General features: G+C 43.9%; 1 protein-coding gene across 4 annotated transcripts in view; it reads right to left on the minus strand.

The window, feature by feature from the left end:
• LOC137353358 (interleukin-2 receptor subunit beta-like) overlaps positions 1-16,545 on the minus strand; it is an 81,300-nt gene that overhangs the window by 17,663 nt on the left and 47,092 nt on the right. For all 4 annotated transcript variants that reach the window (XM_068019530.1, XM_068019529.1, XM_068019531.1 and 1 more), the window contains 3 exons: positions 10,973-11,160; positions 3,317-3,462; positions 2,076-2,259 (listed from right to left, as the gene is read on the minus strand). In XM_068019530.1, the coding sequence (XP_067875631.1) occupies positions 2,076-2,259; positions 3,317-3,462; positions 10,973-11,160 (518 nt within the window). The remainder of the gene's footprint in view (positions 1-2,075; positions 2,260-3,316; positions 3,463-10,972; positions 11,161-16,545) is intronic.

Consider the following 16,545-nt stretch of genomic DNA (forward strand, 5'->3'; position numbering starts at 1 on the left):
CCCCCCCATCATTCTGTCCCCTCCCCCCATTCTGTCTCCCCCCCCATCATTCTGTCTCCCCTCCCATTCTGTCTCCCCCCCCCATTCTGTCCCCCCCATTCTGTCTCCCCTCCCCCCCATTCTGACCCCCCCCATCATTCTGTCTCTCCCCCCCATTCTGTCTCCCCCCCACCCCATATTCTGTCTCCCCCCCCATTCTGTACCCCCCATTCTGTCTCCCCCCCATTCTGTCTCTCCCCCCCATTCTGTCTCCCCCCCACCCCATATTCTGTCTCCCCCCCATTCTGTACCCCCCATTCTGTCTCCCCCCCATTCTGTCTCTCCCCCCCCATTCTGTCTCCCCCCCCATTCTGTTACCCCCCATTCTGTCTCCCCCCCATTCTGTCTCCCCCCACCCCATATTCTGTCTCCCCCCCATTCTGTTACCCCCCATTCTGTCCCCCCCCCATTCTGTCTCTCCCCCCCCCATTCTGTCCCCCCCTCCCCCATTCTGTCTCCCCCCTCTCTGTTTCCCCACTCTGTCTCCCCCCCACCCCCCGACTTCCTGCTCTGTTTTAAATCCTGTCTCGGGTCTTATTATTGGTGGGCTGAAGGCAGGCGGGTCTAAAATATAGGCCAGGAATGGATTGTTGGAACTTCACAATAAGAAAGTAAGACTGACCACTTTTAACACATTCCATTCCATTAGCACCCATTCATGGTCTCAAAACCTTTAATTTCTCCCAAACTAGATGTGTAACATCAAGCAAGGTACGACATATCCCATTACTTTAAAAATATGTGGTTTTGATAAATTTGTTGAAACGGAGCTTTCAAAATACAACTACATTTAATAATGTAAAATTTATAAAAATCTGGAACTGGAAAAGGAAGCAAAATATTTTCACTGAAAATAATGGTGCATATCTTGCTGCAGTGGGGTAGCTTTTTTTTAATTCCTTCATGGGATGTGGGTATTGCTGGCAAGGCTAGCATTTTTGCCCATCCCTAATTTACCCTCGAACTAAGTAGTTTGCTAGGCCATCTCAGAGGGCAGTTAAGAATCAACCACATTACTGTAGGTCTGGAGCCACATGTAGGCCAGACCAGGTAAGGACAGCAGATTTCCTTCCCTAAAGGGCATTAGTGAACCATGAAAGCTTCATGGCATCATTACTGAGGCTTGCTTTCAATTCCAGATTTGTATTAATTAATTGATTTTATATACCAGAAGCTGCTGTGGTGGGATTTGAACCCACGTCTCCAGGGCACTAGCTTAGACCTCAGAATTATTATTTTACTGACACCACCATCTCCCCCTAACAGGTTCATAGCCCGTTCAATTACTTAGACTTGATTTCTTACCCTTCAGCTTGCAAATGCTTTTTCCTATAAAACTTGCTGGAGTTCGAGTTGATAACAATGCAGAGGGCAAAGGGTCATCTGGCACCTCAGGGAACGATAGGGCCCAACAGTCTAACTCCTTAACTAATGGGATTGAGAAAGAAACAAGAACAGAGGAGGAAGGGCGAATTTGAGTCAAATCAGGTAGAGAAGAGAAATAAAGAGAGGGAAAGAAAAATTGGATTAAGAGTCAGAAAAGAGACAGCTAAAAGTAAGGAAAAAGTTTTAAAAAGGTAATGTTTATTTTTTTTTAAAATCTCTTAGAATAATAGAATACATGTAGGATTGAGACTGAACAGTTCAAATCATTCCCTTTCTGGACTGCAGAGTTTGTTTGGCATTGCATTAACAATTATCACTTCGTTAAGAAGGTGCTGTTAAGTACCAGCTCTAACTTTCTGCGGCAAGCTTATTTATGCAAATTCAGCAAGTTTGTAATAATGATGGGGAGACTGAGGTCAAAGATAATGGGGCAGTAGCGTAAATCGACCAGCAGTTCACAACTCACAACATATCTTGCCCTCGACCGAACCTGCTGGCTGAGTTGGGCATTAATAATGGCATATATTGTGAACTCGCTGTTAATTTCCCAGCAAGATTTGACCAATGTATTTCAACAGTACACTTCTTATATTATTGTTGCCATGTTACAGCACCAATGGTGGTGAAGACTTAGCAGAGTCTCGCTTTACCATAGGCTTTGGGTCCTTTTGCTTTCCATTTCACCACATGACTCCATTCGCTCCAAGTGCTTTTGTAACCAGAATCAGTATTATTAGATATCTTCACGCGGATTTGCGCCTCATAGAAATGGTCAGACTTTAAATTCGATGATTCGATCGTTAGTCTTCGTTCTAATCGCTTGATTTGAAACGTCTGGAAATAGGAAGTATGATTGGTTACCAAACCTCCATTGAGTGCAGCTCCCTACAGATACTCAGTGGTAAAACTTGATGTAGTGCTGATTTCTATCACTAAAGAATACTGAGAGGTTATGAAAACATTTTCTATCTTCATACAACTTCACAGATATCTGAAATCTACTGTCGTTGAAGCCTTAAAAAAGAATCAATTCACAAGAGTTTAATTTTAGGAGTATTTGGTTCATGCTAACTCTGTGGCCTTTAAAGAGGGAACCAGACCGGTTTCTGACTGGGGCAGAGACTGCATTATACAGATGGTAAGTGTCTTTATAGCTAACACTTGGTCAGTGTGATCTCCTGTACTCGTCTCGATTGCCTGAGGGGATCAGAAAGGACGTTTCCGGAGTTGTTTTCTTCCCCTTTATTGGCCCTGGGTTTTTCTTTGGTGTTTTGCCACTTCCAGGAAGACTGCATGGTGGCAGGGGGAGTGGGAGTAGAGTCTGTGGCGGGGAGTGAATGTGGAGAGGTGAGGTGCAGGTTTAGTCGTGATGCTCCGCCTATCATGGCATTGGGCAGGATTGAGAGACCCGCTGGTCTTTTCCTGCCCTTCAATTTCATATATCCCTACGCTCATAAGAAAAGGTGAATCTTTGGAATTCTCTACCCCAGAGGGCTGTGGATGCTCAGTCATTGAGTATATTCACAGCTGAGATCGAGAGATTTTTGGACTCTTGGGGAATCAAAGGATCTGGCAGGAAAGTGGTGTTGAGATCAAAGATGAGCCATGACCTTATTGAATGGTGCAGTAGCTTCGAGGAGCTGTCCTACTCCTGCTCCTATTTCTTATCTTCTCTTAGTTAATTAAATCTGTCTCTCCACAAACCATGTGCAATCCACTACATTGCAACCTCAATGCGATTAAATCTGATCTTTTTTTCCAGTAACCTAATCACTGTAAATCATTGAATTCTATAAGCATGTTGATGCAGCTTATAACAATGAGACTCTACTGCATGTGCAAATATGGTGGATGAAAATCGAAAGGAGACATAAAATAGGGATCTACTTACATTGGGCTGTTCATCCACAGGGTTGTATTTGAATTCAAATAGAAGTTTATCATCAAAAAGGAGTTCATGGTCTGTCTGCCAGGAAAACTCTGTCCTGATGCTGGAACTATTGACAACATTCAAGTTGTATGGTGGCTTCAACTTAACTATAAGAAAGAACAAGAACTAATACTTTAAACTTTATTTGTGATATTATTCGAGAATATAGTGCAGATTGGCGTGGCCTCTGAGGGCCCTACAGGAATTAGTTTTCTCAATCTCAGCCTAGTTCCTGCTAGATTAAAGTCTATGGCAGTGAATTGTCCCCACAATCTGGTATTAGGCTGACAAGTTTAGTTTAGTTTAGAGATACAGCACTGAAACAGGCCCTTCGGCCCACCGAGTCTGTGCCGACCATCAACCACCCATTTATACTAATCCTACACTAATCCCATATTCCTACCAAACATCCCCACCTGTCCCTATATTTCCCTACCACCTACCTATACTAGTGGCAATTTATAATGGCCAATTTACCTACCAACCTGCAAGTCTTTTGGCTGTGGGAGGAAACCGGAGCACCTGGAGAAAACCCACGCAGACACAGGGAGAACTTGCAAACTCCACACAGGCAGTACTTGGAATTGAACCCGGGTCGCTGGAGCTGTGAGGCTGCAGTGCTAACCACTGCGCCACTGTGCCGCCCCAATTCAATCAGAAAGTTTGAAGAATGGATGGTAAGTTCATTCGTGGAGCTCTTAGAAATTGGAGGTTGAGGCAAATTTTTTTTTAAATCACCAACTCCATTCTTTTCCCTCAAATCTTCTCCATCCTCTCTTGAAGGCAGTGCTCATGCTAGTGCCTGTCTGGTGTATGAGCTGAGGTGAGGCGGTGTTGGCCTAGAAGCATTTTGGGAAACCAGGGGTGTTTGTAAGCAGGAGCGGTCTGGGGTATGAATGCACTCACAAACTGTCAGAGCTGGGCTTTGCACTCTGGCACCGAAAAAACATTCAGAGAAGAGGCCTCAGAGCACTAGGAGTAAGAGAGCAGGGAACATTTAGCAGCTACAACTGATTGTGATAAAGTGGCCACATTTACTAAATTTCCCTTTAACTTTCTCAGCTAATTTGTGCACAGCAAGGTCCCACAAACAACACCAAGATAATCTATTTACTTAGCAATGGTGGACACTGAGGGGAACTCCCATGGTCTTCATTAATATAGCCCTGTGGGATCCTATTGGGCAAACCTGAGAAGGTAGACAAAGACTTCAGCTTAACATCTTACCCGAAGGTGCCACACTCACTCAGTGCTGCACTGAAGTGTCAGCCTGGATTTTGTGCTCAAGTCTGTAGAAAAAATTAAATCCACAACCTCCTGATGCAGCAGTGAGTGTGTTACCCTCTGAACCACAGCTTTAACAGTTAGCAGCCAGAGAGCCAAGAGTTGGGAGTAATTGAATATTAGCAATGATATGTCTTGAGCATCTATGTTGGGATATCTTTTGTTTTCCATTTATATCAATGATTTGGACATAGGTACATGAGGGATGGTGTTAAAGTTTACTGTTGGTGCCAAGTTAGGGAGCACCGAAAACTGTGGGGAAGAACACAGTCAGATATGGGCAAAGAGATGGCAAATGCAGTTCAATGCAGTTAAAATTGAAATGCTACATTTTGGGGGAAAAATCTTTAGTGGGGGTAAATTTCCTCAAAGCTTCACTTGCTTCACCTCCTGAGGTATTAAGAGGTAATTTGGTTGAGGATTTTAGGATTTTGAAAGAAATTCATAAAGTAGATAGAAACTCTTTCTGCTGGTAGGGGGAGTCTAGAACAAGGGGACATAACTTTAAAATCAAAGCCAGGTCATTCAGGAGACAAGCTAGGAAACACATCTTCACGGAAAGGGTGGTTGAAGTGTGGAAATCTCTCCCGCAGAAAGCCGTAGATAAATAGCTCTTAAATTCGAGATTGATAGACATTTGCTAGCCAAAGGTATTAAGGAATATGGAACCAGGGTTGGTGGATGGAGTTCAGAAGGGACGTTTACGCGTAAATGGGGTTTATGCCACACCTGCCGGAATTCTGATGATGGAGCAGGAGGAGCTAGGAACATAGGAACAGGAGGAGGCCATTTATCCCCTCAAGCCTATACCGCCATTCACTGAGCTCATGGCTGATCTGCGACTTAACCTTTGCCCCATATCCCTTAATACCTTTGGTTAACAAAATCTATCAATCGTAGATTTAAAATTAATAATTAATCCAACATCAATTTCTGATTGTGGAAGAGTGTTCCAAGCTTCTACCACCCTTTGTGTGTAGAAGTGTTTCCTAATTTCACTTCTGAAAGGTGTGGCTTTAATCTTTAGACTACACCCCGCTAGTCATAGAACCTACAACCAGCAGAAATAGTTTCTCCCAATCTACCCCATCTGTTCCTTTCAAAATCTTGAAAACTCTGATCAAATAACCCCTTAACTTTGTAAATTCCAGCGAATACAACCCTGGTTTGTGTAATCCCTCCTCATAATTTAACCCTTCGAGTCTAGGTATCTTTCTAGTAAATCTATGCTGCACTCCCTCCAATATTTCTTTCCTCAGCTCTGGGGAAATTCACCCCAGTGAAAGAAAGTAGACCTAAGTTAGTAAAGATGAATAGAGTGGAGAAACAGAGACAGATCTTGATATACATCTACATAGATCTTTAAAAGTAAGGCCATAGATAGAAAAGGCCATTAAAAAGTCAAATGGGTTTCTGTTTTTCTTTACGTTCGTGCATTGAGTCTAAAAGCAAGGAAATGATGTTGAATTTGTACCTGATGGTGGTTGAGCCACAGTTAGAACATTGCATGCCATTCTGAAATGTGGGGCTTTTTTTTTGCCGGAATGGAAAGGTTAAGAGGTTGTTCATGAGGCTTTCAAAGTTCTCAAAGGTTTTGAGTCAGTAAACGGTGACAAATCTTTTCCACCAGTTGGTGAACTGGGCAGAGAGGAGATTAAGCAGCGGAAAAAAAAGGGTTAAATTAAAAGATTGATTTTTTTGCAGAGAGAGTTATTACAAGAGGCAAAGTCCTGGAACCTCATTTGGAATGAAATTGGTGAAGTATTCGAAAGCAAAATTATAAACATAAGGAAAGAGAAGAAAGATGGGCTTACAGTAGCCAGCTCCTGTTGGAGACCTCAGCACCAGCAGAGACATGATGGGCCAAATGGCCTCTTTCTGTGCTATGATATCTATGATGCTTGGAGGCCATCCAGGTACAAAGTAGTAGGGAAGCTTAAGGGGACTGGGAGGAGAGATCTATGTCGGGGCCGATGGGGGGGTGGGGGGGTGGGGGGTGGGAGGGGAGTTGTTTTAGAGGTTTGGAAGCTGGGATGGCAATGCTTCCAGCTGATATTTGTGATTTTTTCCCCCAGCTCTTTTGAATGTTATTGTTTATGTTATTAATTTTGTTTTTATGGCCATATTAATAGCTGATATTGGGGAGCCAACACGATAGGATGATTTCAGAGTTTTTTTTGTGATGCATATTTTTTGCAGATGGTGAGGTCAGTGATTGTTCCATTGCTTGCTTTTCAGTTAATGTGGAATTTAAGGCAAACTAACATGATTAATGTACTATGGTCAATTCAGATCCCTCACTGCAAAGAAAGACTTGCATTCATATAGCACCTTTCCCAACCTCAGGACATCACAAAAGGCTTTACAGCCAATGAAGTACTTTTCAAGTGTAGTCACTGTTGTAATAGAACAAAGAACAAAGAAAATTACAGCACAGGAACAGGCCCTTCGGCCCTCCAAGCCTGTACCGATCCAGATCCTCTATCTAAACCTGTCGCCTATTTTCTAAAGGTCTGTATCTCTTTGCTTCCTGCCCATTCATGTATCTGTCTAGATACATGTTAAAAGACGCTATCGTGCCCGCGTCTACCACCTCCGCTGGCAACGCGTTCCAGGCACCCACCATCCTCTGCGTAAAGAACTTTCCACGCATATCCCCCCTAAACTTTTCCCCTCTCACTTTGTACTCGTGACCCCTAGTAATTGAATCCCCCACTCTGGGAAAAAGCTTCTTGCTATCCACCCTGTCTATACCTCTCATGATTTTGTACACCTCAATCAGGTCCCCCCTCAACCTCTGTCTTTCTAATGAAAATAATCCTAATCTACTCAACCTCTCTTCATAGCTAGCGTCCTCCATACCAGGCAACATCCTGGTGAACCTCCTCTGCACCCTCTCCAAAGCATCTACATCCTTTTGGCAATGTGGTGACCAGAACTGCACGCAGTATTCCAAATGTGGCCGAACCAAAGTCTTATACAACTGTAACATGACCTGCCAACTCTTGTACTCAATACCCCGTCCGATGAAGAAATGTAGGAAACATGGCAGCCACATGTGCACACAGCAAGCTCTCATTAACAGCAATGTGAGAACAACCAGATGATCTGTTTATGATGGTGGTTGAGGGATAAATATTGGCCAGGATATCTGCATCTTCTTCAAAATAGTGTTGTTTAATTTCTCATCTGAAAGATGGCACCTCAGACTGTGCAGCACTATAGTGTCAGCCTGGATTACATTTCTCATGTCTCTGGGGTGGAACTTGAAAGTGCAACCTTCTGACTCAGGTGAGAGTGCTACCCACTGAGCCACAGCTGACACTGCCATGTGGATGCCCATCTGTTATGTACCTTTTAATTATATGGGTCAATAGTTAGGCCAGCACTATACAGTATACAGCCTATAAGGTGTGTCTCGCACAAAGAGAACCAATTGTTTGAATGGAAATATTAAGTATTGCTGAAAATAGAGACATGTTGTTGAAACTTTTTGCCTTACACTCATCAGGGCAATCCACAAGAATACCAATGTAAGGGAAAACAACGACTTTATACTGTATGAGACGAGAATGCTGATTGGTTGACAAGTGAATTCTGATAGGAAAGGCATTGCCATGGAAAATGCACCAGTTTACGGTGACTGCCAATTAACTGCCAAGCTTCGTTCGAAATTTAAACCAGGCAGCTTGGCTCTGATTGGTCAAGGCATTGCCCTGAGGAATGAACCTCTGGAAAGAAATGACGTCCTGCCTATCACACAAATGAGTAATGTGATATATGAATTTCAATGCTAATGTGATGCTAGGTATATAGGCCGTACGTCCCTGTTACGAACAGGTGAGAAAGAGGTCTAGGGGTCCCTTTCAACCTTCAGCTGGTCTTACTGTAACAGGATTGTATTTTAAACATGCTGTGTTCTTAGCTCCCCCTTGGTGAATCCTTGTTCAATTATAAGGCAAAGAAACCAGCACAAACAGTCTTTCTTAGATTTAAAGAAGAAAGGTGAAATTTTATTAAACTTAACTTAAACGCTAATTCGGTTGATGCCTACAGATACATGACGTGCCCACCCTAGCATGCATACAGACATGCAAATAGAGACAGAAAAGAGCAGAAGTAATAAAGTAGAAAAGTTTGAGGCAATATCTGAAGAGTTTTTGGTTATGGGTCTTTGAGCTCACTGTAGAGTCCTTGCTTGTAGGTAGATTTTTTTTTTATTCGTTCATGGGATGTGGGTGTTGCTGGCCAGGCCAGCATTTATTGCTCATCCCTAATTGCCCTTGAGAAGGTGGTGGTGAGCTGCCTTCCTGAACCGCTGCAGTCCATGTGGGGTAGGTACACCTATAGTGCTGTTAGGAAGGGAGTTCCAGGATTTTGACCCAGCGACAGTGAAGGAACGGCGATATAGTTCCAAGTCAGGATGGTGTGTGACTTGGAGGGGAACTTGCAGGTGGTGGTGTTCCCATGCATTTGCTGCCTTTGTCCTTCTAGTTAGTAGAGATCACGGGTTTGGAAGGTGCTGTCTAAGGAGCCTTGGTGCGTTGCTGCAGTGCATCTTGTAGATGGTACACACTGCTGCCAATGTGCGCCAGTGGTGAATGGAGTGAATGTTGTGGATGGGGTGACAATCAAGCGGGCTGCTTTGTCCTAGATGGTGTCGAGCTTCTTGAGTGTTGTTGGAGCTGCACCCATCCAGGCAAGTGGAGAGTATTCCATCACACTCCTGACTTGTGCCTTGTAGATGGTGGACAGGCTTTGAGGAGTCAGGAGATGAGTTACTCGTCTCAGGATTCCTAGCCTCTGATCTGCTCTTGTAACCACGGTATTTATATGACTACTCCAGTTCAGTTTCTGGTCAATGGTAGCCCCTAGGATGGGGGATTCAGCAATTGCAATGACATTGAATGTCAAGGGGAGATGGTAAGATTCTTCTTGTTGGAGATGGTCATTGCCTGGCACTTGTGCGGCACGAATGTTACTTGCCACTTATCAGCCCAAGCCTGGATATTGTCCAGGTCTTGCTGCATTTCTACACGGACTGCTTCAGTATCTGAGGAGTCACGAATGGTGCTGAACATTGTGCAATCATCAACGAACACCCCCACTTCTGACCTTATGATTGAAGGAAGGTCATTGATGAAGCAGCTGAAGATGGTTGGGCCTAGGACACTACCCTGAGGAACTCCTGCAGTGATGTCCTGGAGCTCAGATGGTTGACCTCCAACAACCACAACCATCTTCCTTTTCATTGGGGCCCAGTATTCTTCTTAAACCTTGTTCACTGTAGGAGACTTTTCTCTCTTGGTGTTCATGTGGATTCCAAAGCTGGTGAGAAAGAGATAGGAGCAGACAGGAGAGGGATGTTTTCAGTCCAGGAGCAAAACTGCCTTCTGCCAGTTCAAATACTGTCTCTACAACTTAAAACTCCCAGGTTGGCCATCAGGGTGGTCACGTGATGGACTGGTTTGACCAGGTCTGTTCTGTGTATTGTATGGGAGCAGGGGATAGCTCCTTTGTTCCAACACAGCCTGCTAATATGCAAAAATTAGCATTGCCAGGGGCCTGGCAATTTCTTGTAACAGGCCTTCTGTTCTTCCCAGCAACAATTTGAAATTTAATGTCCATGTGGTGTAATTAATATGCCTCAGTCTTGGCAGGGGGCCTGCACAATAGTCCCAAAGACTGGTGGATCATATTAAACAACATGTCTCTTCCACTGTTTGCAACGGGCAAGGTACAGGCCATACCCAACCAGCCCATGTTTGCAAAACTCAAAACACAGTGTCCAACATTAGATGTGATGCTGCGATTGGACAACATTTGCTAAATAATCCTCAATGTGCTAAGAATTATGCTGACAACCAATTTGAGATTGCCAGTAGGGCTCGCAGTGAGGTGCATTTGCACGTAATGGAAGCTGTATATGTTAATACACAGGGCCCTGTTTTTTGCAGACAGAAAGAACATGTACAAACATTGCACCTGTTCCAGCTAAACAAAATAAGTGACAGCCATTCACTGGTTCATTCCTCAGGGCGATACCTTGATCAATCAGAGTCAAGCTGTCTGGTTTAAATTTTAAACAAAGCTTGGCGGTTAACTGTCACTGTAAACTCCATGGCAATGCCTCTACCAATCAGAGTTCACTTGTCAACCAATCAGCACTCTCTTCTCATACAGTATAAAGTCCTTGTTTTCCCTTACACTGGCATTCTTGCAGATTGTCCTGATGAGTGCAAGACGAAAGGCTTCAACAACATGTCTCTATTTTCAGCAATACTCAAGTTCTGTAAAACCAAACAACTATTTGAAATGTTTAACTTCACTTACTGTTATGCAATGGTTTAAAGTTGGGAATCCATGCAACTTCAGTCTGAGACCCGTGCCTTGGGCACAACAGAGTGACATTGAAGGTCTGTGCAGCAGCGAAGAACATAAAGTTGAGATTGCAGCTTCTGCCTTGCATCTTTGATGAGCCCGGATTACTTTTTGGGCTACACATTTTTGGGAATTCAGCCCTTTTAAGAGACAATAGGGATAAGAATGTAAGAGCAAGGAATTGAAAGTATCCTTCTGAATTGGCACATAACCATGGATTGCCTTAATCCTGCCTCCTGCCTCATTTTCCTGCAGGAGTGTTGGGTGTTTGACCAAATACAGACGCACCTCAAAGAATGGACTTCAGTTCTGTGGGGAGACTGGAGAAGCAGGGATTGTTCTGCTTTGAGGAGAGGAGGTTAAGAGGAGATTTAATAGAGGCATTCAAAATAATGAAGGGTTTTGATAGAGTAAATAAGGAAAAACCGTTTTAATTGGAAATGGGGTTGGTAACCAGAAAGCACAGATTTAAGACAATTGGCAAAAGAACTAGAGGTGACATGAGGAAATATTTTTCTCCGCAGTGCATTATTGTGATCTGGAATATGCTGCCCGCAAGGGCGGTGGAAGCAGATTCAAAAGTATCTTTCAAAAGGAAATTGGATAAATACTTGAAGGGAAAAAAATTCCAGGGCTATGGGGAGAAGAGCGATGGAGTGGGCCTAATTGGAGAGCTCTTTTAGAGAGCTGGCACAGCATGATGGACTGAATGGGCTCCTTCTGTGCTGTGTCGTTCTATGATTCTAAGTCATCCCCACAACTAATCCTCTATTCGAGTTTCCCCTCCTTCTTAGGGCTTGAAAAATGTGATCCGTACCTGTGGTGGTCGCCTACTATTCAACACACACGTGGATTAGACAATAGAGGTGCATGACACAAGCACCAGCACCAGTAACCCATCAGAATGCTGCAGCTTGTAAAGGCCAGGTGCTTGGCAGTTCGGTTTTCAGCCTTCTGCCTCATTGCTCTGCACTGGCTCATATTTTTGAGGGTGACATGAATTCATCTCATTGAGGCCACGTTTATTAGAACACCCTATAATTCAACCCAGAAGGATTGACCAGGCTGAGATGTGCGCACAGCAGTGGGCATCCATGCATGTTCGAGTAGGTGCCCGATCATGCACCCTCCCATATCGGCAATGCCAGGCAAATGTGCATGTATCAAGGCTTTCCTGTTCTGTATTGGCTGAAAGCACCAGCTAGTGTATTTGCCTGCTGAGCTATCAGGAAGCCTATGTACAAACCTTACCCTGGTGTTCACCATCCTCTTCCCCTTTACACCCTCATCTGCCTCAGCTAATCTGTTACTGAAACGCTCATCGCTTTGCTATCTCTAATCTCACCCATTCCAATGCTCTCCTGGCTGACTTCCCACCTCGCGTCCTGCAGAAACTGGAGCTCATCCAAAACTCTGCATCCCATATCTTAACTCGCACTAGGTCCTGTTTTCCCCTTAACCCCCTGTGCTCGCTGACCTACATCAGCACCTGGCATGGCAGTGTCTAGATTTTTAAAATTCTCACCCTTGTTTTCAAATCCCTCCATGGCTTCATTCCTCCCTATCGTCATAACCTTCTCCATTCTTCCAAGGTATTGCCGTTCTTCCAATTCTGGCCTTTTGAGCATCCCTGGTTTTCATCGCTCTACCATTTGTGGCCGGGCCACAGCTTCCTAGTCCCTAAATGCTGGAATTCCCTCCCTAAACCTCTCTAACTCTCTCTCCTCCTTTAAGATGCTCCTTAAAACCTACCTGTTTAATCAAGCTTTTGGCTAGGCGGTGGTGTAGTGGTATTGTCACTGGACTAGTAACCCAGAGACCCAGGGTATTGCTCTGGGGACATGGGTTCAAATCCCACCACAGCAGAAGGTGGAAATTGAATTCAATTAATAAATCTGGAATTTAAAAAAAAAAGCTAGTCTAATGATGGCCATGAAACCATTGTCGATTGCTGTAAAAACCCATCTGGTTCACTAATGTCCATTGGGGAAGGAAATCTGCTGTCCTTACCTGGTCTGGCCTACATGTGAATCCAGACCCACAGCAATGTGGTTGACTCTTACATGCCCTCTGAAATGGCCTAGCTCAAGGGCAATTAGGGATGGGCAATAAATGCTGGCCTTGCCAGCGATGCCCACATCCCATGAATGAATAAAAAAAAAACCTATCCTGATATCTTCTTAGGTGGCTCAACGCCAAACTTTGTTTGATAATCATTCCTGTGAAGAGCCTTGAGACGTTATACTATGTTAAGGATGCTATATAAATACAAGTTGTTATTATTTTAATGCCAATCTTGTGTCAATTTTAATGTTTGCCATGGCAACCACCTTTGGCTGTATTAATCTGGCAAACTCACTACCAGGCTCAATAGGATGTGTAAAAAAAAGATTTCTGGCCTTTAGCCAAAGGTTAGTGTTGTGGAGGTTTAACGACCTTTCGGATTAGAACATTTTGTTGTTTGTCACGTCAGGAAGTGGCTTCACTTATTTTAGCCAGTAAATACATTAAAGAGGCTTTAAATTTATTTATAATTCGAAGGTCATGTCTTGAGGATTGCAAATAAGATTTAGCACTCCAAGGCACGATTGGCCTTCATTGGTGTTCCGTGTCTCAGGAGTGAGGACCCCAGGTGCTGCTTTCCCCATATTTACACACGAGAAATATTCTGCAGGATGCCTCTTGAAACAAAAATACACTGTTTTATACTTCAGTGGGTCGCAGTTGCAGGGACTATGAGCTTTTCAGCACCTCCTGAATGGTCAATGATTTGCCCCCATTCTTTGATGCTGACAAGTTCAGAGAAAGTACAGAGCAAGGAGCAGAGTGCAATGACACAATTGTGCTTTGCAATGCACCCCTGCGTTCACCCAATTTGCTTGAAAATTTATGAACAGGAGGAGGCCATTCAGCCCATTGAGCCTGTTCTGCCATTCAGTTAGATCATGGCTGATCTGTCTCTTAACTCCATCCACCCGCCTTGGTTCCGTAACTCTTAACACCCTTACCTGACAAAAATCTATCCACCCCAGTTTTGAAATTTTCAGTTGATTCCTCCCAGCCTCAATACTTTTATGGGGAGAGTTCCAAATTTCCACGACCCTTTATGTGAAAAGGTGTTTCCTGACAACACCCTGAATGATCCAGCTCTAATTTTAAGATCAGCCCCATGGGCGAGAATGCTTGTGTTCTAAGTGCAAAGTTTTCAGCAAGACGCAAGCGCACTGACATGCTCAGTACATTGACAGTCAACAATAATCGTAAACATCCAGTGAATACAGCTTCCCGGGAGAGTTCTCTGGGCAGTGTATAGATCTATGTGCCTGTCAAAATGTATGTACATGTGCAATATGCATGGAGATTATTCTCCTACCCTCATACCAACCCCCCACTACCAAATTGGCGTTCATCCTCCTTTTCCCCATTTAATGCCAATATTGAGCCAATTTTAATCGGGTGGAGTGCACCCAAACTGTGCCCACCTGCAACCTCCTGTTTTAACGCAGCCCAGGGTGCAAACTTGAATGATAGGGCCTTGCACCTAGAAACAAGGAGCAGAAATACCGTGCTTGCTGAAGGCCAGAGAGACCTTCAGCACTGGCAATGCCCCTCGGCTTTGGGGCATTCTGCTCGCCATCCAAAAACCAGCAGTCAGAGGGTCTCCAGGTCCGAAGATCACTGCAGGATGGAACAAAAAAGTTGCACTCATCTATTTTAGACCTGCCCATGCCCGCTCCAGATCCTTCAACCTTCAGGGTGGCATTGGGGAGGAAACAAGTGCTACTTCTGGTGCCCTGAATCTAGGAGACCTTCCAGCAGACTTGGCGGAAAATGAGACTGTCGGACCTCATTACCAGGTATGCGTTTTGCCTGCATCAACTTCTCTTCCTTCACTTCTGTGGTTGACTAAAGTTGCTGTGCATCTCCAACACATTTTTGATTTCAAGAATTTGCATTTCTGCACTTTATATTTTTGTGTATGAGCGTATATCTGGGTGTCTGTGTGTAAGGTCCCTACATATGTCTGTCGGTCTCTATGTCACAGCCATGTGACATATGAGGTATAGGTGCTTGTGATAGCACCATAACACTGTTGGAGAGCTATGAAGATGTGTGTGAGGTGTTGATGCCTTTTGGAGTATTTCTGTACATGTTAATGTGCCTCAGCCGCAGTGGTTTGTTGTAATAAAAGTGTTCACCAGAAAAACCACCTTCTGTCCTGAAAAACATATTTTTCTTCTTGTTTTTGGAGCTCACGTGGGGTGAGTGGGGCGTGGCAATCCTTTCGCGATTTCAAGTGATCTGTTTATTCAGTGAATAATGAATATATGTCAGTCTGTGTCTCAGTCTTTCTTCAGTTTGCCCCACATCTTAAGTCACAAAGTGACAATGTTCCAACCCAGTTCCCAAATGGCTTGAGCTAAAGCACCAAACTGCACACAATTGCGTTTTGAGACCTGCACCCGTATAAGATTCAAGAAAAATCTCGCCGTCTGGTTGGTCATCCTCCTACCATTTTTTGGCCACCAGTCTTTCTCCCTCCATCGCACTCTTTACATTTTTTGTCAGTATTACTATGTATATTGTTGCGCTCGGCTGTCCTCACTTGCTTCTCTTAAGCTCCAAATGGACAGTTCAAAAGTTCTTCCTTGTCCCTTGCACTCTCGCTGTTTTGAAATAAGTATCCCATGCCACCATCTCCTACAAGCACCTTATATTGAGAAGTCTAATAGGATGTCAGTTAATGAATCACTTGTGAAGGACAGTCAAACACGACAGTCATTCTTCACCAATTGCATCCCACAAACAAGAGGAAGTACCACTTGAGCTGTTTATTTGGTGATACTGTTTAAGCATTCGACTATATCTGGAGTACTGTGAGCAGTTCTGGGCACCACACCTTCGGGAGAATAGACTGGCCTGGTGACTGTGCAGCAAAAGTTTATTTGGACTCCAAAGGCTAAATTATGCAGAGAATTTACACGAACTAGGGTTGTATTCCTTGGAACTTAGAAGGTTAAGGGGCGATTTGATCAACGTTTTCAAGGTATTAAGGGGAACAGATAAGGTAGATTGGGAGAAACTATTTCCACTGGTGGGGGAGTCCAGGATTAGTCTAAAAATTAGAGTCAGTCCTTTTAGGATTGAAATTCCGAAACACTTTCACACACAAAGGGCGGCAGAAGGTTGGAACACTCTTCTACAAATGGTAATTGATGTCAGATCAATTGTTAATTTTACATCTGAAATTCTTAGATTTTTGTTAACCAAAGGTATTAAGGGATATGGGGCAAAGGCAGGTTTATGGAGTTAAGTTACAGATCAGCCATGATCTCATTGAATGGTAGAATGAGCTCGAGGGGCTGAATGGCCTCCTCCTGTTCCTATGTCCCTATGGCCAGAACCTCAGGATTACTCCCTGCTCTTCCTTGAACAGTTTCACGGGATTTTGAACGTCCACCTGTATTGTCTGAGCAGGTGGATGGCGTCTTGTTTTAAATTCTCATTCATACCAGACACTAAAG

This window comes from Heterodontus francisci, chromosome 41, assembly GCF_036365525.1.
Source record: "Heterodontus francisci isolate sHetFra1 chromosome 41, sHetFra1.hap1, whole genome shotgun sequence".
NCBI classification, from domain to species: Eukaryota; Metazoa; Chordata; class Chondrichthyes; order Heterodontiformes; family Heterodontidae; genus Heterodontus; species Heterodontus francisci.